This window comes from Eptesicus fuscus, chromosome 2 (assembly GCF_027574615.1).
Source record: "Eptesicus fuscus isolate TK198812 chromosome 2, DD_ASM_mEF_20220401, whole genome shotgun sequence".
NCBI classification, from domain to species: domain Eukaryota; kingdom Metazoa; phylum Chordata; class Mammalia; order Chiroptera; family Vespertilionidae; genus Eptesicus; species Eptesicus fuscus.
The window spans coordinates 110,002,151-110,029,355 of NC_072474.1; the positions used below are offsets into that span (position 1 = coordinate 110,002,151).

Consider the following 27,205-nt stretch of genomic DNA (forward strand, 5'->3'; position numbering starts at 1 on the left):
TTAGATGCCAATTCAGTGTTGGTTCCTTCATGTATCAAATGTTTACTGGGTCACAGTTGGTCAGGGTGAAGCACTGTGAGAAACATAAGGACAGAGAGATAAAGTCACTGTCCTCAAGAGAGACCTAAAAACAGATGCACCTGAAACTAGGACAATGTGGGGCTTCCAGGAGGAGGTGAGCAAAGGTACCAAATGTGGATGCTTCTGCTGAGAATGGGGAACTGAGAGAAGGCACCTGGAGAGCATGAGGGTCCCTGGGGACCTGAGACTAGGACGGCAGTTCGGGGGCCAATGGAGAGATCCTGAATGCTAGATTGTATTTCGCACTGATGATTTTGATCTGGGAGGTAGGGAAGTTTGTTGTAATCAGGATCCTAGCTTAGGATGATTGAAAGGATAGTGTCGTAGACGTTAGGCTGGAGGGGAAATGAATCAGGAGCAGGAGACCAGTTAGGAGGCAACTTTATGTTTGAAATCAGCATTTTTAACATGTAAAAAAGCCTGGAACCTTCTGTTCAATGCTTCTGTTCTCACTTGCATTCCTGATGTCGAGCATAGCCTCATGCATTTAAAATTATAAATGTGGCCCTGGCTGGCATGGCCCAGTTGGTTGGATGTCATCCTGTGCACCAAAAGGTTGCTGGTTTGATTCCTGGGGTCAGGGCACATGCCCCAGTTGTGGGTTCGATCCCGGTAGGGGGTGTGCAAGAAGCAGCCAATTGATGTTTCTCTCTCTCTCTAAACATTAATTTTTTAAAAATTGTTGTTGTTGTTGTTGTTGGTGGTGGTGGTTGGTTGTGTGTGTGTGTGTGTGTGTGTGTGTGTGTGTGTGTGTATGAATAGACATGGAGAAAAGTCTGCTGCTTTGCATGTAGTATGACAGGAAATATTTTTTTTCTGTATTGTTTAAACTCTTTCAAGGGAGCCGGTCTTATTACTTTTGTGTTCAGATAAAAGTAAACCCTTTTATTCATTAAAAAATAAAGTATTTTCTTTTCCACAGAACTTAAAATGGCAGCACCTAGTTAATTCACAAGCCAGTGTGCTGTGAGTGCCGAAGTGGATGGTAACCCGGCAACCCAAAGGCGGTGGACACGGTGTTCTCCAAGCCTGGCCCGAGAGACGCCCTTGGCTGGGGCTTCCGTGGGATCCGCCCAAGAGGCTGGCTGCCCGGAGACAAACTGCGCATTGGAAATCAGCTGGGACCTTTTCTCTTCCTTTCGAGGTATCCCAAGGTCTCATGCCACTTGCTACCCTCTCTCCTCACCCACACAAGTTATATGTCACCCATTTCTAAGGTTTGATTGAAAAAATAGCGTAAGTACAGAAAAGTATGACACAGGATGCTTTTAATCTTCTCTCGTGCCATCCCTGACCTCCTCTAACAAAACTTACATTAAAGAACATTAAAGTATTACCCACCCTGTGCTTTCTTCTCCGAAGTTCATTCACATATCCTTTCTCTCATTAAAACCACATGTGGGATGTCCACTTTCTCCAGGCATGGCCAGGCCAGGGGTGCAAAGATGGGTAAGTCTTCAAAGAAGCCATAGTCCCAAACCAGGACCAGACATTGGAGATGGACCGTGTTAGGGAATTCACAGACGGCTGGGGAGCAAAGGAGCAAAGAACAGCCAAGGTTCTAGTGGGGGAGGGAGCCAGAGGATTCAGAGAGGAGGTGATGCTTAAGGTGGGCCGTTAGAGTCTGTCAAATGGATTGCAGAACAGGAAGAGAAATCAATCTAGAGAGACGAGCATGTTCAAGACCCCAAGGAGTGAGAAACTAGGGTGCCTGTGGGTTACGGCAGGCAAGCTACATGATTTGATGGTGCCCAGCTGGGCAGAGTTTCTCTAAGAAATTGATCCCACTCTTACAATTAACATCAGTAGTCACACCAGTGAACACTCTGCAACGTGCCAGATCACCTTAGATTTTGTTCCTTTACAGCAAGCATGTCAAACTCAAAGGCTAACACAGGCCAAGTAAACAAGGCTTGAGTTTATGTGGGCCACAAAAAAACAAAAGCTTCAATTTTCATAGATATGTAGATTTATTTCGATAGAGGCATGCTGAATACAAAGGACTGAAATAAATAATTGTTAACATAAAATAATAGAATTTTTAATTAAAATTAATATTTTTATTGAACATTAACTTACCAGACACCGAAATAACGGCACAAATTAATAAGCGTAATGCAAATAAACCTGTTTTTCTTGTTCTCTGAAAGTGAAATATTTCCTGTTGCGCTCACCAAACAAGTTAGTACAAAACTAATGACATGGCAATCAGCTGCTAAAATATTCGCTGCTAGTATTAATGGAGAGAAATGGTGCACCCGCACATAAGGGAAATGAATGCAACACGATTATGTAGTAATCAGTCATTAGTGAATGTTGTAGTTCATTATTAATAACTAGTGGCCCAGTGCACAAAATCCGTGCATGGTGTGGGGAGGGGTCCCTCAGCCTGGCCTGCACCCTCTACAATCTGGGACATCCCTCTCACAATCCTGGACTGCTGTCTCCTAACCGCTCACCTGCCTGCCTGTCTGATTGCCCCAACCACTCTGCCTGTTGGCCTGCTCACCCCCACCCCAACTCCCCCCCCTGCCAGCCTGCTTGCTCCCAACTGCCCCCCCCCCCACCGGCCTGATCACCCACAACTGCCCTCCCCTCTTGGCCCCTAACCACCTCTACCTCGGCCCCGCCACCGTGGCTTTGTCCAGAAGAACATCCAGAAGAAAAGTCTCCTGAAAGGTATCCCAGACTAATTAGCATATTACCCTTTTCTTAGTATAGATAGAGGCCTGGTGCATGGGTGGGGGCTGGCTGGTTTGCCCTGAAGGGTGTCCCAGATCAGGGTGGGGGTTCCTCCATCGCCGGGGGCGACCCAAGCCTCCCACCCACTCCAGCTGGCTCCGTGGCCGCTGCCATCTTTGTCCCACTAATTTGCATACTCCTTCCTGATTGGCTGTGGGCATCGAGGAGTGATGGTAAATTTCTCTTTTATTAGTATAGATGATATATAACAGGATATTGTAAAAATTAAGTTACGAAAGTTTTGTCAAAACATTTCTTACATACTGTTATATTGGCTGGGCCGCATGAGGCCCATGGGCCTCAAGTTTGACAGGCTTGCTTTACAGTCTTCCTTTCCAGAGTCTGTGTATTTAAACCACTCCGAGCTTAACCTGGTTCCTAGCCACACCCACAGCTGGTGTACACAGGGTCCTGCCACACCCCAGGCCCCCAGAGTGTTCTGGCTTCGAGGGAAGAATCCACTGTTCCATCAGGTGCCTGAGTGTCTGCACGAAGCTGGAAGCATGACAAGGCTACACTAACTGGCATCCATGGCCTGGAAGAGGGCATGCTAGGAAGTCTTGGAAGGTTTAACACATTTTGTCCAAAAATGTGGCTCTGAGGAAAGGTCAATCCCAGAGAACAATCATTTACTCACCAGATATTTATTGAGCATCTTTTATTTGCCAAGCACTGAGCCAGGGGCTGAAGATACAACAATGAGCAGGTTTAGTCCCATCCCTGCTGCAGTTGCTGCTGGTACCCACCACATGTCTGGCCAGTTGCTGAGGCTAGTGGCTCTCCTGATGAGGCCACCAGGTGTCTGCTCTGATTGGTCAGGTCTGTGCCACAGTGATGGTCACCCTTTCTGCTAAAGGAATCCCCAGCAGCCCACAAACTTGTACCAGGGCTCCGCCTGCTGGACATTTTCTACAATTGCACTTCTGATTCAGTTAAGGTCCCAAACTTGATTCATTCAATATTGATTACATTATTTTTGCTTTTACGCAATTAACTAATACATAAAAGGATAAATTTATTTTTTAAGAAAATGAGTAATACCAAACTAAACACAGTAATAGTGAAAGTCTCCTTTTATCTTTTCCAGTTCTCCCTTCCCTAGAAGTTAGCAATTTGGAGTTTATCTTCTCAGACCTATTTCTATCATTTACACCCATTATTATGCACAGAGAGAAACATGGTTTTGTCTTCATTTGTTTTATATGCCTGGATCCATGTTCTCTGAACCTCAGCATCATTTGGGGTCAAATTGCCCACCTGGCAAGAATTTGTGGTAGGAATGAAACAGGTGAAGACTCCCGAGTGCTGGGCTGGAAGTTTGACATGTCCAAAGCACTCGTAACACCCTGAGGGCAGGCAAGAAGAGCCACCCTCATTCACATTACACATCCTGCAGCAGGGGAGGTAAACTGAGGCACTTCTGCCAGAGTGGCACCAGTTTCCTATTTCAGGAGCAGCAGTGTACAGTGCAATGGGTGTTGCAAAGAGGAGTTTTGCTTTATCTGTGTCCATATAAAGTTCACAGTCTGCAGGTTGTAATTTTAGATACTGAAGTCAAGGTAATTTCATAGAGGAGAGGCATGAACAAATACAGAAGTGAGGCAGCCACATGGACAGCTTGGGAAGGACTCTAAGCAGAGGACACAGCGAGGGCTAAGTCCCCGAGGTGGGGATGTGCCTGGCGTGTTCCAGGAGTCCACTGTGGCTGAGGCTCAGTCAGAGCAGGGGAGTAAGGAGAGAAATCAGGGAAGTGAGGCAGGGGGGTGGGTGGAGGAGGGCTGTTTGGCTCTCACTCTGAGTGACATGAGAGCCATGGCAGGATTGTGAGCACATGCGTGAGATGACTGACTTTTTAAAGGACTATTCTCTATGCTTCATGTATGTTTGAAAATGTCCCTATTGAAAACTAAAAAGTTAATTTTAGTATCTAGGTTTCAAAGAGGCCAGGGTTCATGGCCAAAATACAGGTGACAGATGACAGCCACTCAAAATAGGCTGGTCACAGTAGATGACTGCATGATTCAGCAATTTTGAACCTGCAGGATTTTCTGGGGAGGGGTGAGAGAAGGAAAGGAGTGAAGGGTGGCTCAAGGGTTTTGGAAGGGGCATTGGGAGGTTTTTGGAAGGATGGGAATTATTATCAATCGAGACAGGAAGACTATGGGTAGACCAAATTTAGGGGTGTTAGTTTCCTATTGTTGCCCTAATAAATTTAGTGGCTCAAAATAAATTTAGTGGCTCTCCTACAGCTCTGGAGGCCAGAAGTCAGGAACCAGTTTCACCAGGTATCAGTGGGGCTGGCTCCTTCCCAGGAACCTCCTAAGGGAAGAATCTGAGTCCTTGATTTTTATCTTCAAAGTGCATTACTTAATCTCTCTTCCACCATCACCCAGCTTTCTCCTCTTCCATGTCAATGTCCCTCTGCCTCCATCTTAAAAGGAAACTTATGATTACATTTAGGGCTCACTTGGGTGATCCAGGATAAGCCCTGATCTCAAGACACTTAATCCCATCTGCAAAGCCTCATCCTAATATATAAAAAGCCAGGGGCCGTCATGACCAAAACAACTGGATGGACAACCAAACACAAGCTGCATGGGGCGACAAGGCTGGCAGGGGGGGTAGTTGGGGATGACCAGGCCGGCAGGGGGGGCAGTTAGGGGCAATCAGGCAGGCAGACAGGTGAGCAGTTAGAAGCCAGCGGTCCAGGATTTTGAGAGGGATGTCCATCTGCTGGTTTAGGTCCAATCACCGGGAACGGGCCTAAACTAGCAGTCAGACATCCCCTGAGGGGTTCTGGATTGGAGAGGGTGCAGGCTGGGCTGAGGGGACCCCACCATGCATGAATTTCATGCACCTGGCCTCTAATCTATAAATAGAAGGTAAAATTCACTGGTTTCAGGAATTGGGAGCTAATATCTTTGGATATCATGGCTCAGCCTACCATCATGAGTATATTCAGGAGTTCAGTTTGGGGTGTGTTGAGTTTGAAGTATCTATGCAGCATCCAAGGGGGACTATTTAGTAAACTGTTGAATATACAAGTGTGGAATTAGTAGAAGGCCTGAACTACATGTATTCATTTTGGAGTCACCAGCATATTGATGAAATTGAAAGCCATGAGGATGAATTTAACACAGATACTCAATTTCCCAAACTCCCTTACAGTTAAGAGCCAAAGCATGTGACCAAAACTCTACTAACCAGATATACCCACATCTGGGTACATCTGTATATATGTGAACACAATGGATTAAAACAACAGGTTCCACTCAGGGTCCATTCTAGCCTCAGCAGTACCCAAAAGCAACAGTTTTCCAAGGCAGAAATTCTAGAAGAAGCACCCAGGTGTGAGCAACACAGGTACTCTGAGAACCTACACAGGCTGCAGTGAGGTCTTCCCTGAGGCAGTTCTGGGTGAAACTTTGGTGTGAACTCCAGTCCTGCCTCTCTGGCTCTCTCAGAAAGATTCTGTGAGTGACCTAAAATCCTTTACTATATATACCCCATTTCCCCTGAACTACCTGGGGCTGATGTGTGACACCTGCAATTCAGAATTTCGATCAATGAGCTCCCTACTTGAACTTGAAGAACTAAAATCCTGCACCCATACCAAGCTCTGGGGAGTCTTCCCAGTATCCTGTCTAGAAAGGATGTTGGGAGCTTCTACACACATTGATTTATTCAATCTTCACAACAAACTCAGAGATGTTTTCCATTAGTTTTAGTTTTGTGGGTGAGGTCATCGGATTCCAACTGCAGTGCTTTTACTCTGCCCAAAGGGTCAGTGTGCCCAGATGGGCATAAAGATGTCTTTAGAGACATGGATCAAAGCTATCCTGCAATAAAGCACCTGGAAGGCTAAGCTAGCAGTTTGGACTTGCTGGCAGGGAACTGTGATGGTCTTGGAGCAGTGGGAATGAGATGGTGGGTTTCTTTATCAGGTGAAGAAAGTCAAGTCCATCTCCTATGAGTAGACTCCAAAATAATGCATGTCAAATTCATAGGACTTCAGCTCACCAGCCATCCCTGGGTATTAGCCCCCAGAACATATACCAGAGTGGGTTCTGGAAACCTGACTCGCTTCAGACCAGCGGTCGCCAACCAGTGGTCCATGGACCACTGGTTGTCCTAGAGGTCTGAAGGTTGGCAACCGCTGGTTTAAGGAAAATCCTGCACTGTCCTAGAGGTCTGCAAGGTTGGCAACCGCTGGTTTAAGGAAACCTTTGGAGTAGCCGGTCCCAACTGGTGGTCCACGGACCACTAGTGGTCCATGAGGTCCAAAAGGTTGGCGACCACTGCTTCAGACCCACTCGTTGCTGGGTGGTCTTGAGTTCTTCAGTAGTTTCTCAGAACCAGAGGTTCTCCATTTCTGGCATAAGCATATCAGAACCTACCCTCACTGGTTCATATTCAGGTTTGGTTGCTGTGTAAATGACCCCAAATCTCCATGGCTTAGACAGGACAGATATTCATTTCTCTCTCAGTCACTGTCCAGGTGGCTCCAGCCCCATCCAGGGCACACGCCCCTCTGGAGATGGCTCAGCACCACTTCTTCTGGGTCCATACGCCCCCCAGGAGGAAAAGGCTCCCTTTCCCTTCCTTTCCAGTGCTTCACCCAGGAGCTGTGCACATCATGCTGCCACAGTGAAAGAGAGGCTAGGAAGGACACTTGTTTTTCTTGGCAGCCAGGAACCTGACTAAAATTCAAAAGTTCTGCTACTAAATGAAGGGACGAAGAGCTGTATGGGCTGATGAGCAGTTTCTATCTTTCTGTCTGTATAATTATACAGACCAGTTATAAGGGTGAAGGAAACATTCTATGCAAGGCACATAGCACAATGCCTGGCACACCGTTGGTGTCCAGCCCTGATTAGTTCTCTTCCCCTTGTGGATGGGCAAATGGATCCAGCAGACATTCATGGAGCACCTACTATGTGCAACTGTTATGAGACACACAGAGAGGACGTTGATGCGATATCCAAGTCAAGAGAAGTAGACAGATGGTGTGGAATGTAATGTAACGAGGCTAGAAAGTGGAAGTGGTGTCCTCAAGCTGGCTACAAAGTCCTTGGAGCACAGAGAAGGGAGCTCTTCCATCCACCTGTAGACTCAGGAAAGCCTGTAGAGAGGGGCATTTGGAGTTGGGTCCTCAAAGGTAAGTATGATTTTAGCAGATAGGAAGAAATGAAAGGGAAATCTTCCTGCCAACACAAATGAAAACAACAATAATTAGGTATAGAGATAGGTACAGGTACAGATTCAGACAAAGATAATCTCCATGTTTTGTGCCAGACTCAGCTTCCCAATATCCAGCACTGTGGCTGTGCCAACCCTTGTGGTTCTTCTCATGGTTGCAAAATGCCCTTTAGCAATAACCATCACAGAACTTCAAGGGGGAAAAGTTTATTACTTATAGGACCTGGAAATTACCCAGTGCACCTGGGGCCACACAATGAAGTCATGGGTAGAGCGAGAACACACAGGTCTGATTTTATTGGGGTCATGGGTGAAGGCCTAGGGTTTTAGGGACTCAATATTTATTGATGAATTTAAAACTTAAGAGCAGGGATTTAAAGCGAGGGCAAGAAGAAAAACAGTGGCCAGAATGAGCAGTTATTGAATCAACCAAGATCTCTAAAACTCAGGAAACTCAAAGGGGGTTGGGCGCTGGCTCTTCAGTCCTGTGGCTGGTGGCTTGTTCACTGGAAATAGCCGTTGTGGAAGTGGATGTCTCAGCAATCAAAGCTTAATCAGGCACTGTTACAAAAAAGAAAAAAGAAACAACTGTCAGGATTCACACTACAACCCAATGGTGGCAAAGGGGGAGTGGGAGGGGGGGCGCGGGGGGCAGAAGGAGCACCCACCTTATACTTTGGTGGGTGTGTACACATGTGCATCCTCTCAGAAACATCAAAATTCAAACTACACACACATCCATTGCAGGTGATTTGTCCTACACAAATGCTTGCACGAGAGCTCAAAGTGTACACTCAAGGTTGTACCTCAGCATTGTTCATAGCAACAAGACAACTACAACCTACAAATGAGTCCACCTATGACTGGACAGTGATTAATGGAGGAGTGGCTTTCCTACAGACCACTCAGTAGCCACTGAGAAACCAAGAGCGTGACTAGACGTGGAAGGACCCCCTTCCATGCTGAGTGAAAAAAAGCCCACAGAACAATATGTCTAGCATGATTGCTTTTTGTACAAAAACAAAGGCAAAACAAGGAAATTAGATCAAACCAAAACCAAAGAAGCAAACTTACATCTGCATCTGTAAAGTGTGTGTAGGCCTGAGCATTGAGGACATATGGCAATAGATGAACCAAAAATGCTAAAGGAAATTACTTTGAGGAAATGAAGCAGAGGGAAAAGATAACCTCTTCTTCATGGTTGGTGACAACTAAATATGGGAAACAATCTAAATGCTCACCTATGGGTAATGGGGTTAAGTAAGTCGTGATACATACATACAACAGAACACCACAGACCTGTTCAAAAGGGTGGGGCAGCTTCATCCATAGATATGAAAGCAGCACCAAATACACTATTATGTGGAAAAGGAAAGTTGTAGAATCCCATGTGTGCTATCATTTATATGCATAAGAGAAATATGCCTCTGTGTGTGTGTGTGTGTGTGTGTTGTTACAAGCACAGAATATTCTAGGATACACAAGAAACTAGAACTAGTGGCAAAATAGTATTGAATGTGAACTGTAATTGAAAAGAATAAAAAGAAGTAGTGGTTGCCTCTGGGTAAGGGAATTGGATGGGTAGGAATAGAGAAAGATTGTTCTCTTAACTTTTTTATACTATAAATTTCATCCCATGCATATGTGTTACCTTTCCAAAAAATTATCTACACTAATAAAAGAGAAACATGCAAATTAACCATCACTCTGCTACGCCAAGCCACACCCACCAGCCAATTAGGAGTGAGTATACAAATTAACTCAACCAAGATGGCGGCCAGCCACGGAGCTGGAGCCAACTGGTAGCTTGGGTTGCCCCCTGCGATGGAGGAAGCCAAGCTTCCCTTCTGCCCTGGCCGGCCCTGGCCTCCACTCAAGACTATAAAGTTTCAATTACAGAAGATAAATAAATCCCAACAAAAATGGTGGTGGCCATGGAGCTGGAGAGAGCAGGAGGCTTGGGTTGCCCCTGGAAATGGAGGAAGCCAAGCTTCCCACCCACCCTGGCCTGCCTTGGCCTCCACTCAAGGCTACAAAGTTTCCATTATAGAAGATAAATAAATCCCAGATACCAGGGCCTCCTGCTTGGGTCGCCAGGGGTATGGCCAGCCTGCAAACCACCACAGGCCCCTCGCCCAGGCTGTCCCACACCCCAAGGGAACCCCCACCCTGATCCGGAACACCCTTTAGGGCAAACCAGCTGGCCCCCACCCTGTGCACCAGGCCTCTATCCTATCTAATAAAAGAGTAATATGCAAATTGACCATCACTCCAACACACAAGATGGCTGCCCCATGTGGTCAAAGATGGCTGCCCCTATGTGGACACAAGATGGCTGCCACAAGATGGCCAGCAGGGGAGGGCAGTTGGGAGGGACCAGGCCTACAAGGGAGGGGAGTTGGGGGCTATCAAGCCTGCAGGGGAGGGCAGGTAGGGGTGACCAGGCCAGCAGAGGAGGGAAGTTGGGAGTGACCGGGCCTGCAGGGAAGGGCAGTTGGGGGGGACCCAGGCCTGCAGGGGAGAGCAGTTGGTGGGGAGCAGGCCTGCAGGGGAGGGCAGTTGGGGGGACCAGGCCTGCAGGGGAGGGCAGTTAGGGGTGACCAGGCCGGCAGGGGAGGGCAGTTAGGGGTGACCAGGCCTGCAGGGGAGGGCAGTTAGGGGCAATCAGGCTGGCAGGGGAGCAGTTAGGCATCAATCAGGCTAGCAGGGGAGTGGTTTGGGAGTGATCAGGCTGGCAGGCAGAAGCGGTTAGGGGCAATCAGGAAGGCAGGGAGGCAAGCAGTTGGGAGCCAGCAGTCCTGGATTGTGAGAGGGATGTCTGACTGCCCGTTTAGGCCCAATTCCACCAGGATTGGGCCTAAACGGGCAGTCGGACATCCCTCGAGGGGTCCCAGATTGGAGAGGGTGCAGGCTGGGCTGAGGGACACACACCCCCTGTGCACAAATTTCATGCACCAGGCCTCTAGTGTAATTTTATAACATATTAGGAATAAGAAATAATTTTAAAAGGTCCTCCTAGAATTTCTGCTGCACCAGGGCAGGCTCAGCTCTGCAGTGCATGGTGGGAGTTAGGCTCAGCCGGGTCATACCTGCACCAGGCCAAAGAAGTGCAAACCTGACTCTGCAGTTGGCATTTAGCAACTCATATTGCAATTCATCCGTGTTCTATAGAGTAAAGACTGGTTATCCCTGGGGAAGCAATGAGGTCGGGTTAGGACATTTACTTACGAAGTTAAGGCACAGTCAGGATGCTTGCTGTGGTCCACACACATTAAGAGCTTCACTGGCCTATAGAATAAAACGATTTAAGAGATTGCTTTTTGTTTGTTTGTTTGTTTAATTCCTTTTATTGTTTGAAGTATTTCATGAGTCTTTTTATTCCCCCATTGACCTCTCCCTGGCAAGGGATTGTTTAAATGGCTTTCATTCATCAAACATTTGTGGTATGCCTGCAAAATCCCAGGGACATAAAGTCTCTGACCTGTGAAGAACACAGTTTCTTTTAAAAAATATTAGCCAGCATTATGTACCGAGAATTACATATACTAATTACATCAATTATATCATTTAATCCACACAACAGCGACATAGAACCGGTATTATTATCATCTCCAGTTTACAGTAAAGAAATCTGTCCCCAGGACTTGCCCATGTGCTCACAGTAGCAAGCTGGGGGGCTGAACTTGAACCTTGCAGGCTCACTCTGGGACCCAAGCATGGATTCACTTCTGCATGGATATACTATTTTGCTGGGGAAAAACCCTCAATGAGTACTTTGAGAAGAAGGTTGGACTTGAAGCACATGATGATGGAGGGGAAAGATGTGGGGTCCCTGGGCAGCTGGGAGGGGAGGGAAACAGCAGACAACAGAGGAGCAAGGCAGAGGTGGCACACTGGACATTAGGCAGGAGGCGGGCTGAGAGAGGCTCTCTCATGGCAGGGTGACTGGAGGGGACTTTGGGTGAACAGGAAATACATTGTTCACTCTATGACATGCTACATGACCCCTCGGGAGGACATGCCCACTTTTCAGTAGTCTACCCAACACAGCTATTTTTAATAACGTAGTTATTGTGTTGTGCCCTCCAAAACTCATGGAGTTGTACGAAGTCTGGTTCAGTACAGTGCTAAGCAGAAACCAACCAGGAGGCAAGACGGGGTATGCAAAGATAAGACCTTGCCAAAATTTGCAAGAGGCTACGTCACCCACATTTTGAGGGGCAGGAGTTCTCACTTACAAGGAGCTTAGAGTTTGATTCATTAATCTCTGTCATTTAAACTTTCTGTTACCTCCTCTGTGCTCCCAGGAGCAACACAAAGACCACCTGAACACAGACCGGCTCATGGGCAGTAAAGAAATGGGAGCTGGGCTGGGCTTCAAGGCAAGAGCCCTGAGGCCAGCTTATGTGGGGACCTAAAAGGGGAAATAAAAGCAGGCTGAGACCCTGAGGGCAGCTATGAGCCAAGAAGGAGAACTTGGACTCTGGCTGGGCCTCCCACCTGGATCAATGACTTAAAATAAGACAGCCTCCTCAGGACGTTCCTGAACCAAAGCAAAGTGGCCATAAATGTGAACTTTTTAGCCACAAATTTCTCCATCATTGAGCTGTTTTAAAGTAAGAAATAACTTTTACAAAATTTACTAAAATCTGGTGCATGAAGGAGGAAGAGTCCTACAGTAGGAAGAAAGGAAGAGCATGCTTCAAGGCCACACAATGCTGGGTTCAAAACTCAGGTCTGCCTGCCACTGAATGGTGACCTGGGGGAACTTCCTTAACCTCTCTGATCCTTACTCTGCACATCCATAAAATGGGGCTATTTGTATAAAGCTTAAAAACAGACAAAACCAACCCATGACCTTGCACGTTTAGAGAGATACTGAACGGAAGGCCAGGGAAGGCACTGGGGTCCCAGTTTCGTTCTGTTTCTTGATCTGAGTGCTGGTTACACGTGTATTTTGAACTTGTGAAAATTCATTCAACTGGATGCCTATGGTTTGTGCATTTTTCTGTACATAGGTTATATTTCTTTAAAAAAAGTATCAGCTTTCACATGCCTTTGGGTGGTAACAACAGCTGACTGTTGAGCTTACTGACAGCATTAACAACAATAGATGAACAAAATGGACAACTTCGAGCTGTGGGTTTAGAGAACAGCTTTGAGGCACTCAATTTCCTGGGGAGGCAGGAGTTGGGGGAGATCCACACTTCCAGGGGTTTTGCTCGAATGGGAAGATTATCCAGCCCCTGGGGTCCTTGAGAAGGCAGAGGTGGCAGAGCCAGCTGGACAGCTGTGGGCACTGGAGGAGATGCAGAGGTAACTGGCACCCTGCCACACCCTCAGACATTGGGGAGAGCCGCTAAGCCTTGAAGTACTGGACTCCAATCTCCAGGAACCAAGCAGGGTGCAGACATAGGTGAGGAATTCCCAGTTGAAGGCAGGGCTTCCCACTCTCCCAGGCTTTGAGCCAAACACATCTACATTTCCAAGAATCCGGGAATGCCCACAAACGATATCTGATTTTAAGTACATCATGTTCCTGGCCCACAATGCGCTCACTAAACGGTAGCTGGTACTATTTTCCTATTGGCCTATAGTCAAGATGTACCTGCCTGCAAGTATCTCAAACAAACTCCACCTTAGCACCTCTCACGGGGAAGGACCCACCTCTCACAGGGAAGGACCCACAGGCACGTGGCACCCAAAGGTGCAGGCACCATGCTTCGTGTTCGCAGGTTACTCACTGTGCCCTTTGCAGGTGAAGGGCAACCTGGATATGCGCAAATGAGAAAGGGCTGCTCCCTCTGTCCTTCCATAATTAAAAAGGGCTCTGGACCGAAGTGGGTGGAGCCAGGCAGAACCCTGGCCAGAAGGCATCCACCTTCCCCCCACCCAGTGACAACCCAGAAGGCACGGTCTCTTAGTCTTCAGAGCTGATCCCCCTAAAACCCTCTCAAACAACCCCCGATTCTCCAAAACCACTGATTATCTGCACTGATGTGATAATATGACACGTACAGGTGATTATTAGTACAGCTGTACTGAAAACCCATCCCCTTCAGTCTGTCTTCCAGGATTTTCACACTGCCTTCTCCACAGGATTCCCTAAAACACAAACACAGAAATGCAAAGTAAGAGGACAGAAGAAGTCTTTTCTAGGTATTAAAATGTGTGTTGACCATGTGCTTCTGAGATAGTCTCCTCCTCTGGAGAAATATTTGGACCCAAAAGTGCTGCTTGCAGTAACCCCCCAGCACCCCAAAGGGGCTGCTCTAAGCACCCAACACCCAGTCCAAAGGTTGCATGCCAAGTGCCCCGGGAGGGCCTTACAGGCTCATGCGCAGGTGCCAGGTGCGTCACAGGGTTTCTTGGCTCCACCCACCAACACACCCCTGTGAAGTGCTGACTGCCAACTTGTCCTACCGACAGTGTATTAAGTTAAGTTTTATATGGCCACAACAAGATGCAATTCAAAAAAAAACAAACATTAGAAAGTGCAAATAAACAAAAGGGAAAAAAATAAATCTTACATCACTAGAGGTAACTGCTGCTAATATTTTGATGTATGTCATTCTAGACTTTTAAAATATACTTATTCCCATGAGATTTGAAATATAACAGTGGCATTCTGCTGTTTGTGCATTTTCTTTTCTGCATTTGCCCATGTCTGTGTACATACATACATGCCTGTCCTTGTTTTTAATTCCTATGTACTCTCCCTTCCATAATTGGAACATAATCCCTAAAACCAGCCACCTCTTAAAGATCAAGGTTCACTCGTATATTTCAATCTCATGCACACTACAACAAACTTGATAAAACTTCATTTTTATACACATCCTTCATTATTTGTTTCCTTAGCATGAAGTCCTGAAAGTAGGTTTTCTGGTACCAAGCTTTTGAATGCAATTTAAGGCTCTTGATAGGCACCACCACACTGAACCCCAAGCTGATCACCCCAGCAGAGTATGAGGTGTCCACTTCCCCACCTTCTCATCAACAGGGGTTCTTGCCCCCCACCCCGACCCCCCTCGTGATTAAGCAGGGGGGCAGGTATAAAGGCAAACAGGTGTGGTCAACAGGCATGGTATTCGTATTCATATCACAGGCAAGGAGCACAATACTGGGAGCACAATAGCTCAGTTGGTTAGAGCATCATCCCGATACACCAAGGCTGCAAGTTTGATCCCTGATCATGGCACATATAAGAATTAACTGAGGAATGCCTAAGTGCAACAGATCTCTCTCTCTCCCTCCCACTTCCTCTCTCTCTCTAAAATCAATAAGTAAAATTTTTTTTTAGAAGAGTCTATTGTTTTCCCCAAAATGAAAACGCAAAAGAGACGAGCATATCCCCTCTGGGAAAAGCAGGTTTGCAGGATTACCCTCCTCAAGAGCACCATAGCTTACAGGTTGGGTCCCCCGATTTCATGCATAACCCAGATCTCAATTCGTGTGATTTTATCCTTCTGGAGGTAGGGAATTTCAAAATCTGCAAAAAACCTGAAAAACAGGAAAGACATTTCTCAAAGTCCTAAAGCAATATGATACTTTCGCTATTTCAATGTTAGCTGAGTTACACATTACTTTTTTTTTCAAGCCTTTGGGGGCTATTTTTCAGCGTTAACTTTGAGGTTACTTAGTTCATTCATGCATTCATCATCTGTTAATGGTGTAACTGGATCAACATATATCTGATCTCCAGGTCTTTCAATCGTTTTGCTCTACCTGAACTTACAAAAGCAATCATTAGGTTGGGGATTAGGACCATTCTCATAAGACTCCTTCCAAAACAACTAGATAAACCTTTTGGCATCTCTGCTATATTGGTTGGTGCTGACATTCTTACCCTTGTACGGGATAAGCTCCTGTTGGTTCTGAACCATTCAGCATGACGTGGATCACCCCAGAACTGTCTTTTGCATACTGCAAGAAGAAATGAGTCTTTTTTCAGCTATAAAATGGCCAAATTAAATATATATATAATATATTTATATATATTGGCTTTTAGAGAAAGAGAGAGAGAGAGAGAGAGGGAAGGGAGAGAGAGAGAGGGAGAGAGAGAGAAAGAGAGAGAGAGAGAGGCATCAGTATGTTGTTCCACTTATACATGTATTTCCTGGTTCTTATATGTGCCCTGAGTTGCCCTTATGATCCATGTCCCGGTGACAAGGCATCCATAGCCAACTGCCTGGAACTTGTACTCAGAGCGGAGCCTAATGCAAACACATGGCTCCCATCGGAGCTGCCTGGAGAGCACTGGATGGATATATAATGTATTTGTCCACAGCAGACCCTTTGCTTAGCTCCTAATGGCATCTGTGGTAGAGGATTTGACCAAAGTCCCTCTTACCCTGATTAACAATGAACCCGGTGGACACCTGGGAATGCAGAGCAGGAAATGGGACCAAAAGAGAGACAGATAGCCCTGAAAGGGGGTTGGTTGGCAGTGATGGGTCAGGGGACCCTGAAGTCCGTGGGCCACCTAGTCAATACAGGGAACATTTAATAGTAGACAGCTCTTTGCCTGGCACAGAGCTAAAGACTTAACCCTCATTAATTTCTAATATTTGTTCCAACCTGGTGAGAGAAAATGTGAACTGTACTCACTGGCATTTAATAACTACTGATAACTACCATCACCCCTGGTGACAACATTCTCTGAGGAATAGACTTCCCTCAAGGAGACCATTTCTGGATCTCCAGTTTGTCCTCAGTCCTCTCTCACCTCCTCTCCCACGGGAATCAGTCTTAGAGACATTTCTGACTCCCACATCTAGATATCAGGTGTCCCAGGGCCTCCCAGAAAGCAGGGCCACCCTATTTTATATAGCAATCAAAATCACAATTATTTGAGTCCAGCCGGAGTGGTTCAGTGGTTGAGCATCAACCTATGAACCAGGAGGTCACGGTTTCGGTTTGATTCCCGGTCAGGGTACATGCCTGGGTTGAGGGCTCAATCCCCAATAAGAGACATACAGGAAGCAGCTGATCAATAATTCTCTCTCATTATTGATGTTTCTATCTCTCTCTCCCTCTCCCTTCCTCTCTGAAATCTATCTATCTATCTATCTATCTATCTATCTATCTATCTATCTATCTCTATCTATCTATCATCTATCTATCTATATTTTAAATCACATTGATTCGAAATCCTAACCACCACCACCACCTGACAGCAATAAGGACTACTTAATATCCTCATCTCTGACTAACACTAATTGAACATCTCCTCTGTGCCACGTTAAGCTCAAGTCCACACAACTTTATGGAGCAGAGAGACTAAATCAGAGTCCTAAAAAGGTGGAAAGTGAGGCTCCAAGAAGGTACGTGGTGATCCGATGGTCCAGTCTCAGAACGTCTCTGACCCCCTCTGTCCCATGCTCAGGGATCCCCGCTGTGCCCAGCCCCTAGCCATGCACCCCAGGATTACCTGCATGGATGCTCTTTTCCAGAAAGAATCCATAGCATTGTCTTCACAATCCTCTGACGCAGGGCAGGATTGGTAATCGAGTCCTAGGAAGAAAACAAACACATTTCATTTCAAAGATGTTATTGGGAAGAATCAATTAAAGGTATTTTCTGGCTCTGAAAAATACTTTCAGCCTGTGTTCTGCACAATGTGCTCAAGGTGAGCAGTCACAGTTCTGCCCACCCAATCTATAGGAGCCTGGTGAGTGACCATCCAATCCTTGATACGGAGACATGTCATCCTGCTCGGCACAGATGCGAGGAAGGTGAAGAACTAAGCAGCTGGCTAATGAGTGAGCCTGGCCGGACACCAGCATGTTAGCTGGGGTATTCTCTACTGAAATGCTAGTAAAGGGAATTAAAAAACACCACATACAACTTTGCTTCACTGGAAGAAGTACCTTCTCCAATTAGCCCTAGTTTGGAAGTAAATACAAGAAAAACAGAAAGTGATCGTCTTAGCCAGAAAACAGACATTTTATAACATGTTCAAATGTATTAAATTGCATTAACTTTAAGGACATAATTCAGTAGATATATATGGTATTTTTTCACTACATACTCTATTAAAAAACAACCAAAAAAAGGAACGTGCTAATTGACAAGTTGTTCCAGGGAGAGCCAAGTAGAACACAATGAGTCCCTGAAGGCAGGTGATGTGTTTAGGGAGGTGCAAATGCAACCACCTGTAATGTTGTTAAGGTGCAAGGTCCATTGCATAACTCGAGAGAAGATCAGTATAAGAAAGTGGTAATTACTTCTGTGAAGTACACACTCTAGATTTGAACATAGTTCTGGTTATCATGGGGGCAGGCCAGAGCCCGAATTTCTCAGAGATCTCTGAGCCTCAGAGAGGTCCCAGGGATGGTACATGGCGCGGAGGAACAGAATTGAACTCTCTGGCTTCCCACTGCTCCTCCCACCATTTCTGACAGCCACGGCTTTAGGTGGTATTTGTCCCAAAAGTAATTTCTGTATTTGCCTGTTTTATACTTTCTTGCTCTTAGACTATGAACAACTGGTGAGTATTATTAATGATCATTTATGTAGTTGAAGAATTCTGTTCATTAAAAATAGCTTATTCTAGCCTGGCCAATATGACTTAGCGGTTGAGCACTGACCCAGGAACCAAGAGGTTGGCTGTTCGATTCCCAGTCAGGGCACAGGCCCAGGTTGCAGGCTCAGTCCCCAGTAGGGGTGCAAGCAGGAGGCAGCTGATCAATGATGTTTCTCTCTCATTGATGTTTCTAACTCTCTACCACTCCCCCTTCCTCTCCCTTCTTCTCTCTTTAAAAATCAATAAAAACATATTTTAAAAAATAGTTTATCTAAACTAAAAAAACAAAAACTGAAGTAAATATGGATAAGAAAAAAAATGTATGACTTCAGCCCGACAGGCATGGCTCAGTGGGTTGAGTATTGACCTATGAACTAGGAGGTTACAGTTCCATTCCCGGTTGGGGCACATGCCCAGTTGCAGGGTCGATCCCTAGTAGGGAACATGCAAGAGGCAGCTGATCAATATTCTCTCTCATTATTGATTCTCTCTCTGCCTCTCCCTTCCTCTCTGAAATCAATAAAAATAAATACTAAAAAAAAATTAAAAGTGTATGACTTCAAATTCCTAGCAAGAACAGTTCAGGTTTTCTATCTTCTTGACTTTTTTCATGTGTATATTTTCATATGTGTTTGTGTGTATATTTTTTATTTGAATTAACTTGATTTTTTTCACTTAAAAATATATCACAAACACCTCACCAGATCAACAGACACAAAGCATGACCATCATTGTTCAAAGCTACATGAGAAACCATGACATGAACATAGCATTATTTTTCTGATTCTAAACTCTGGGCTTCACTTCCTTTTTAAACAAAGACCCCTTAGAAGATGGCATCGATCGAATGAGAGAGGTGGGGAACAACCTGTGATTTTCTGGGACACTTTCTCTGAGCTGCTTTACTCTCAACACTTCCGACAACAATCACTTCTCCCAACTCTCTAGGCTGGGGGTCCCACAATTCAATTTAGTTCGGACATAAGTATGCAGAGTTAGCGTAGGCACCACAGGTTAAGGGCTCAGTCCCACAAGACTGCCTCCACTTCACTCTTTACTTACTGCCCTCCTTGCTGTACTTAAATATGCCAGACACACCTCCAACTCAGGGCCTTTGCACCTGCTGTTCCCTCTGTCATGAATGCTCTTCCTCATCTCCTTTATTAAAGGCTTTGCTCAAATATCAGCTTCTCATGAGGGGTGAGGCTTTCCCTGGGCCCAGGTGACACTGAAACACTTTCCTCTCCCCTCCTCCCTTCCTCTCTGAAATCAACAAAAAAATCCTATCTAATAAAGAGGAAATATGCTAATTGACCCTCATGCTGCCAAAAAGATGGTGGCACCCACAGCCAATAAGGAGGGAATATGCTAATTGACTGCCCCACCCTCAAAGATGGCAGCGCCCAGAGCCAATAAAGAGGGAATATGCTAATTGACTGCCCCACCCTCAAAGATGGCTGCACCCAGAGCCAATAAAGAGGGAATATGCTAATTGACTGCCCCACCCTCAAAGATGGCAGCGCCCAGAGCCAATAAGGAGGGAATATGCTAATTGACTGCCCCGCCCCCAGAGATGGTGGCACCCAGTCCCCTCAGCCACGCCTGCCTCCAGATTTCCCCAGTCCCCTCTGTCCCCCAGCTGCCCAGGGCCGGCCCAAGGCACTGGCAAGCCTCAGATGGTGGCTGCCCAGCTGCCCAGGACAGCTTGAGGCTCAGGTAACCAGGGCCGGCTGAGACTTGTGCTGCTGGCAGTGGCAGCAGCAGAGGTGTAATGGGGCATCACCTCCCACCCCTGACAGCTCCCAGACTGTGAAAGGGGGCAGGCCGGGTTGAGGGACCCCCGCTCCAGTGCATGAATTTTCATGCACTGGGCCTCTAGTATATTTTAAAAAAAGAATGGGTATTATTTTCCTGTTTGATTCCCTGCTATATTCCCAGGGCCTGGCACATAGTAGGCACTCTATGACTTCTGGTTGGATGGATGGATGAATGAAGGAAAATAAGCAGAACTGAGCTTAGGTTAACATTTAAAGCATCTCTAATACCCAGGGAGGAAGACTCTCTAGCCTTCGGGGAGAAAACACCTTCCCCCACCTCCTTTCCCTGCTAGCCTTGCTCCTGCTTGTCATTTGAGACTCACCCAGAGCTGAGAGCCTCCTGGAAGCTTCCTGAACACCCTGGTCTGGCTGGTATCTCACTCTGCTCCTCCCTGGAGCCCAGCCCTGCCTGTGTCCTAGCACTGGACAATGGGTAAAGGTCTCTCTCAAGGCTATAAGCTCCCTGAGGGTGGGGACACTTTGCTGCCAGCTCCTAGCAGGGGAGCTGGATGGATGAGAGCTGTCCCTACCCGCAGGTCAGTTCTCCTGACCTTAACTTTCACTGTGATTTTAATCTGGAAATACCTGCTGGAGGCCTGGAGAGGCATTTCAGAGCCCAGGCCTCAAATCTTTCAGGAAGGGTTGAATCCTGGCCTCTCCCTCTTCGAGTGATTTACCCTCCCTAAGCCTCAGCTTCCCCCTCTGGAAAATGAGAGTGAAGCTCAGTTGTGCAGGGTGGGGAGCACGTGCTCTGGAGCCAGACTGTCCGACTCTGCTGCTTCCTAGCTGTGCACCCCTGAGCAAGCTCCTTAACTTTGCTGTGCCTCAATTTCCTTATTTGTCAAAATATGAATTAGGATTGGACCTGTCCCATGGGGCTGTCTCAGGGATTCAACTAGTTAATGTACGTAAAGTGCTTAGGACGTACCCATCAAAAGATAAGTGCTATCTGCTATGGTGATTGTCATTATTACCACCTACTTCAGAGGATTGGTGGTGGTGGGGGGAATGAAATGAGGTAAAGGCATATGAAAGCATTTAGCACAAATGGCAAGTGCCTAGTAAGCAAGAACTCTTATTTTTCTTTTTTTTTTTTTTAAGAAAGAAACAACTATTCCTTTTTATTATTATTTCAGAGAGGAAGGGAGAGGGAAAGAGAGACAGAAACATCAATGATGAGAGAGAATCATTGATCAGCTGCCTACTGCACGCCCCACACTGGGTATTAAGCCCACAACTCGGTTATGCGCCCCAACCAGGAATCGAACTGTGACCTCCTGGTCCAGTGGTTGACCCCCAACCACTGAGCCACACTGGCCAGCCAAAAACTCTTATTTGCCTTGTGTGTTGTGCAGGAGTCTTACCAGAGGCGTTTTCCTGCCGACACCAGCTCAGATGATCCACAATGCTGCCGTACAGAACATCGCCCAAAGGCATGAAGCGACGGGTGTTCTCCGCGTAGCTGGTTACAAGGAACTGGTTATTTTCCCAGAACAGGGACTGCGGAAAAACAAACACAACATTCAACTATAAAATGAAATCAAAGCAAACTGTTTTCAGGCGCAATGTCATCAAGCTAAGTCAGGCAACCCATTTCTTATTCAACTCTGACCTGCCTCAGATCAAATGCACTTTCCTTTCTTGGTCTTCATTTCTTCCTGTTAGTCCAAGGGTGTCGTGCAAATGTTAGTGAAATATTTCCCCAGTAGTACAATACAGTGTGTGTGTGCGCACACGTGTGTGTATGAAGACCCCTGGATTTAAAAGAAGATCAAGGGGCCTAGGTTTGTGATAAATTAGATATGTGATCTTGACCAAAGCATGTTCTCTCCCTGTGCCTCAGCTTCCACATCTGGTAAATGGAGAGCATGAGCCGCCTCTTCTTCCACAGCTGTGTTTAGGATGATATGCAATATATTCCTTTTATATTATACTTTACAGTTCCTGTAGCTGAACCCCAGGTCATTTTAGTGCCCCTCATTTTGGGGGCAGCTAGAATTAATTAATTTAATTCTTGGTTAGGCCTTTGTTTACATTAACTGCTCTTCTCTTCTCACGAATGTGTCATAAGTTGCTGAGGTGGGATCTCAAGCAGGAGATGATGACTTCGGGGTCCTGAGGGAAATTTATGAGTTTGCCTTGCAGAAGGAAAGAATGTCTCCAAAGCAGCTGTGACTAGTTGCTGCCGCCCAGGCGTCTGGCTGCACAAAACGTTATCTGTGACTAAAGAAACACAGACTTCTCTCTCAGTTCCCCGGAACTACCCATCCCCTACTCCCAAGCTGCATACAAACTTCATACTGTGCTTTTGGGGAGAGATGAGTTTGCGAGATCTTGCTCTCTCGGACGCCCTGGAAAAATCAAATAAACCTTTCTCTGTCTCCACCCACCAGTGTCTCAATGTTTGTGTTACTAGTGCAGTGGGTATAAAACCTAAATTTCGGAAGATGAATCTGCAATATTCTCACTATAAAGTTATAGTATTTTTACCCAGCAATTCCACTTCTGGATAAATATCTGAAGAAACCCAAAACATTAATTCAAAAGATATATGCACTCTTATGTTCACTGCAATGTTATTCACAACAGCCAAGACTTGGAAGCAACCCAAGTGCCCATAGTAAATGAGTGGATAAAGAAGAGGTGGTACATATAACAATTTGTAAAAAAAATTTGCAACAACATGGATGGACCTAGAGGGTGTTATGCTAAGTGAAATAAGTCAGACAGAGAAAGATAATACCATATGATTTTACTTATATGTAAAATCTAAAGAATAACACAAATGAGCAAACGGAAGCAGACTCATAGGTACAGAGAACAGACAGATAGGAGGGGTGCGGGGGAACTGGGCAAAAAAGATAAAAGGATTAAGAAGTACAAATTGGTAGTTACAAATAGTCACAGAGATGTAAAGTATAGCATAAAAAATATAGTCAATAATATTGTAATAACTATACATGGTGTCAGGTGGGTACCTGAAATATTGAGGGATCACTTTGTAAAATACATGATTGTCTAACCACTATGCTATACACCTGAAACTAATGTAAAATATTATGTCAACTGTAATTGAAAAATAAAATTTAAAAAATAAGATAAAATTATACTGTTTTCACATAAAAATAAGACAAAAAGCAATACCCGCTCACTCATTATTTCATCAGATCCTCAGTAGTCCAACTGGTCTCTGCCTAGACAGGAAGCTCCCTGAGGGCAGGGCTGTTTTGTTCCCGGATGCATCCTCAACCTTTAGCACAATGCCCAGCACACGGAAATAGCTCAGCAAATATTTACTGAGTTCACCAAATAGAACCAAAATCAACAAGAGAGGAGAACAAAATTTATGGCTCCTCTCTTTACTGTCAGGGAAGCAGCGAGGTTCAACATATATTTAAAAATCATGGTTTTGGTCTATTATATCTCTGAACCTCCTGGCTCCATTTACCTCTTTTTCAAAGGAAAAAATTAGTGTTAAGATTTTTTTTTCATTTGTAATCATCAATGTTACCTGACTTTACAATTAAAAATCAAGTTAAGAATTATTATGTCAGAGAAATAAAAATGCTCTCTAACAGTTCTTAACTCAAGGCACTGTTCAAAGAAAACATTTTAGGCTGCTTTTCTTAATTATTATTCTTTTAAATATACACATTTATCATTGTCATTTAAAGCCTGATTCTATAAAACACAAAAAAGACATTTTTAAAAGTTTTGTACTATGGGAATTTGAAGAGTAGAAATAGCGATAGCTTTGTAAGTGTAAGTTATATACATTAAAATCAAATAATTGGAGATTTTTTCAATATGGAAACTATACAAATGAAACAAATGGCAAAAGGACCTAGTAGGAATGTTTTGTGATTGTGGATTATCAGTTACTCTAGGACCTAAATAAAGATTCTGAATATTCAGACTTCTTTTGCTGTGTTTCATATTTACCTATACTCTGAGACAAGCTACATGACCAAAAGATCTAATTTAGGAAGGCATTTAGCTTTATAGCATGTTTTTCCATCTACAGTTACCATCTTCAAAGGAATTGACGTTACAGCGTTGATGTAACCTGCTGGTTCCCTTTAGAACAGTGGGCAAAAACATTATGTCAACCTGATGGAAAGTCAGACAGGTACCAAAAAAAAGGCATAATTATGCACAGTTCAGTAAAATATAGTGTTGTTTTCCCCATCTCAAAATTAACCAATGAAATAAAACATGAATGATAGTCGGCTTGGTTTCAGGAAACACACATTTGAGAATTCCGTCATTGTTCTTGAATTCCATTATTGTTCTTGTCCCATCTCCAGTCATGGACAGGATTTTGTCGGGCACCGTGCTGCTTCGGGATATAGAACAGAAGGAAGGCAGAGGGACTTGCTCAGAATAGGTTATAAACTGTGGTCCCGACTCTTCCCACTTTGCAGGTACAGCCAAATCTCTGCCTGTGCAGATCAGGAAGCTTCCAGCAGTGGCAGACATGCCACTGTAGCTGTGTTCTGTGTGAGTGCCGGGCGACTTCACCTTGAGAGCTTTTCTCTGGGTGTACTGTTATCTTTGGCAGTCTTGTACCCTCAGTATCAAACTGCCATCTTTCAAGGACCTCACTACTTAAATATTTGAGATGACTACCACACGTTTCTGCACTGAGCACTTGCATAACAGGTCTTTTCATTGTTCCATCCCATGATTTAGGTATTTCATGGACTCAGTATCAGGGGTGACAAGCAAGGATGAGTCCATATTTCTGAGCTCGAGGGAAGGTTTCAGCTGGATGAATGTCACTCTGATATAAAGTGATGTGGATGCCAAATGAGAAAATCTATTTCAGGCCGTGTGAAGGGCGATGCCCCGCTCCAGAGGGAGCTGCCGCACCATGGCCAGGCCCACAGCCTGGCGCACCCACAGCTCGGAGCACCCACCGCACACCACGGCTACCACACTCGCTGACTGCAGGGGCTCCACAGCAGCTCCCCGCCACTGATTTCAAAAGTAACCTCCTGCCCTAGTCGGTATGGTTCAGTGGATAGAGCATCAGCCTCCGGACTGAAGGGTCCTGGGTTTGATTTCGGTCAAGGGCACGGTACCTTGGTTGTAGGTTCCCAGCCCTGGTCAGGGTGTGTGCAGGAGGCAACCAATCAATGTGTCTCTCTCACATCAATGTTTCTCTCTGTCTCTCCCTCTCCCACGCTCTCTAAGAATCAATGGAAAAATATCCTCGGGTGAGGATTAACCAAAATAAATAAATACATGCATACCTACATACATACATACACACCTACATACATACATAACCTCCTTCATTCATTATATTACAATGTACAGACATGTGGTTTTCTTAAACTGGTACTGAACAGATATAACCTTAAGGCCCGTTAAAAGGAGAAAAGGGTTTTCTGGGAGGCTACTTGATGTTGAGCACTTTCTGAATTACTCAAGGCCAGGCCCTTAGGGTCAGTGAGGACAGAGGTCACTCAGAATCCGCCCTGGCCCTAGCTGGTTTGGCTCAGTGGATCTAGCTTCGGCCTGCGGACCAAAGGGTCCCGGGTTTGATTCTGGTCAAAGGGCATGTACCTTGATTGCAGGCTCCTCCCCAGCCCAGGCCCTGGCTGAGGCTTGTGCAGGAGGCTACCAATCAATGTATTTCTCTCACGTCAATGTTTCTCTCTGTCTTTCCCTCTCTCTCCCACTCTCCCTGAAACAATCAATGGAAAAATATCCTCGGGTGAGGATTAACAAAAACAAAAAACAAGAAGAATCCGCCTGGGTGGAGGCCCAGGGCGGGCGGGATTTGGCAATGTCCAGATGTCCTTGTGACTCTTGCGCTGACTTGTTGACTTAGAGAATCTCCTTCTGCCCAAGGCAGGCAGGAGGCCGGGATCACCTGTGAAGATAAAGCCTCCTTCCCACCCAGAGCCCACAGGGCAGGCGCTCTGGGAGGTTGTGGCTGATGTTTCCGCCACACTGGACACAGCGAATCTCACACCTCTGACCTCTGTGAAGACAGAGCCACGTCGGAGCGCCTTAGTTACCTGGTCTCTGGGAATTGAGTGCCTGGAGAGGTTTATGAGAAGGTCGTAGTCGGAGGGCAGCACGGAGCAGGGGTCCTTGGCCAGCACCCCATGAAAGGCCTCCCAGATGTCTGTGCAGTTCTTGTCCCTGTGCAGGAACACACGTTTATATAAAAAAAAAAAAAAAGCCACCTCGCAATGTGACAGATCTCTATTTCTGTCACCCCCAGACTCCCCTGACCTTGGCTCCCCTGATCTTCAGAACCCCCACCCTCCCCACACAAGCACCCTCATGTCGAGACCCCCTTTTTCCCCCCACACTCCTGGTCTTTAGAACCCATTCCTTCCTCCCCACAACCTCCTGACCTCCAGAGGGCCCATTTCCCCCTCCCCCCCTCCTTCCTCTTCCCCTCCTTTTCCTCCTCCTCCTCTCCCCCACACACTTAAGCCCCTTCCGCCCACCCAGTCCGCTCCTTTCTGCGCCGCCCCCAGGTCCACCGCCCGCCGGAGCTCACCGCAGCTGGGGGTTCAGCAACGCGAGGTACTCGTTGCAGCGGCCCAGGAAGATGCTTCGCAGGTGCGGGGTGGTACCCTCGCTGCTCCAGCGCGCACCCGAGGCTCCCGCAGAGCCGGGCGCCAGCGGCGGCGGCAGCAGCAGCAGCAGCAGCAGCGCAGGGAGCCGGAGCGACATCCCGGACAGTGCGCAGCCCTGGGCAGCCATCGCGGGGACTTGGGAGAGCCTGCTGGACTCGCTTCTCCTTTTTACCGCAAGCCGCCCCACCCACCCCAGCTGCCCTGGGCAAGGTTGGCATGCGTTCCGCACTTGTGTG

The 27,205-nt window shown here is 46.1% G+C and overlaps 1 protein-coding gene across 2 annotated transcripts; it reads right to left on the reverse strand.

Moving 5' to 3' along the window:
- Positions 1 to 8,213: 8,213 nt before the first annotated feature.
- Positions 8,214 to 27,167, reverse strand: BST1 (bone marrow stromal cell antigen 1). Of its 2 annotated transcripts, XM_054708043.1 has the most exons (9): positions 26,891 to 27,147; positions 26,397 to 26,523; positions 21,732 to 21,867; positions 17,456 to 17,538; positions 15,872 to 15,948; positions 15,433 to 15,525; positions 14,041 to 14,127; positions 11,251 to 11,310; positions 8,214 to 8,583 (listed from the first exon to the last, which is right to left on the reverse strand). In XM_054708043.1, exons 1-9 carry the CDS (start codon positions 27,094 to 27,096, stop codon positions 8,577 to 8,579), a joined length of 876 nt encoding a protein of 291 aa, XP_054564018.1. In that variant the 5' UTR covers positions 27,097 to 27,147; the 3' UTR covers positions 8,214 to 8,576. The 2 variants fall into 2 exon arrangements, with proteins under 2 accessions (XP_054564018.1, XP_054564022.1); XM_054708047.1 differs by lacking the exon at positions 14,041 to 14,127 and having other exon boundaries at positions 26,891 to 27,167.
- Between the last annotated feature and the right edge of the window lie 38 nt (positions 27,168 to 27,205).

What these genes read in the sequence shown, in the direction of transcription:
- BST1 (XM_054708043.1), bottom strand. Translation starts at nt 27,096, where the DNA reads ATGGCTGCCCAGGGCTGCGCACTGTCCGGGATGTCGCTCCGGCTCCCT. An exon ending in GGAGCTTATCCCGTACAAGG is followed by an intron (nt 15,526 to 15,871) that starts GTAAGAATGTCA and finishes CCTGTTTTTCAG; the next exon opens with GTTTTTTGCAGATTTTGAAA. An exon ending in GAAATCGGGGGACCCAACCT is followed by an intron (nt 14,128 to 15,432) that starts GTAAGCTATGGT and finishes TTTGTGTTTTAG; the next exon opens with GGAATCCTGTGGAGAAGGCA.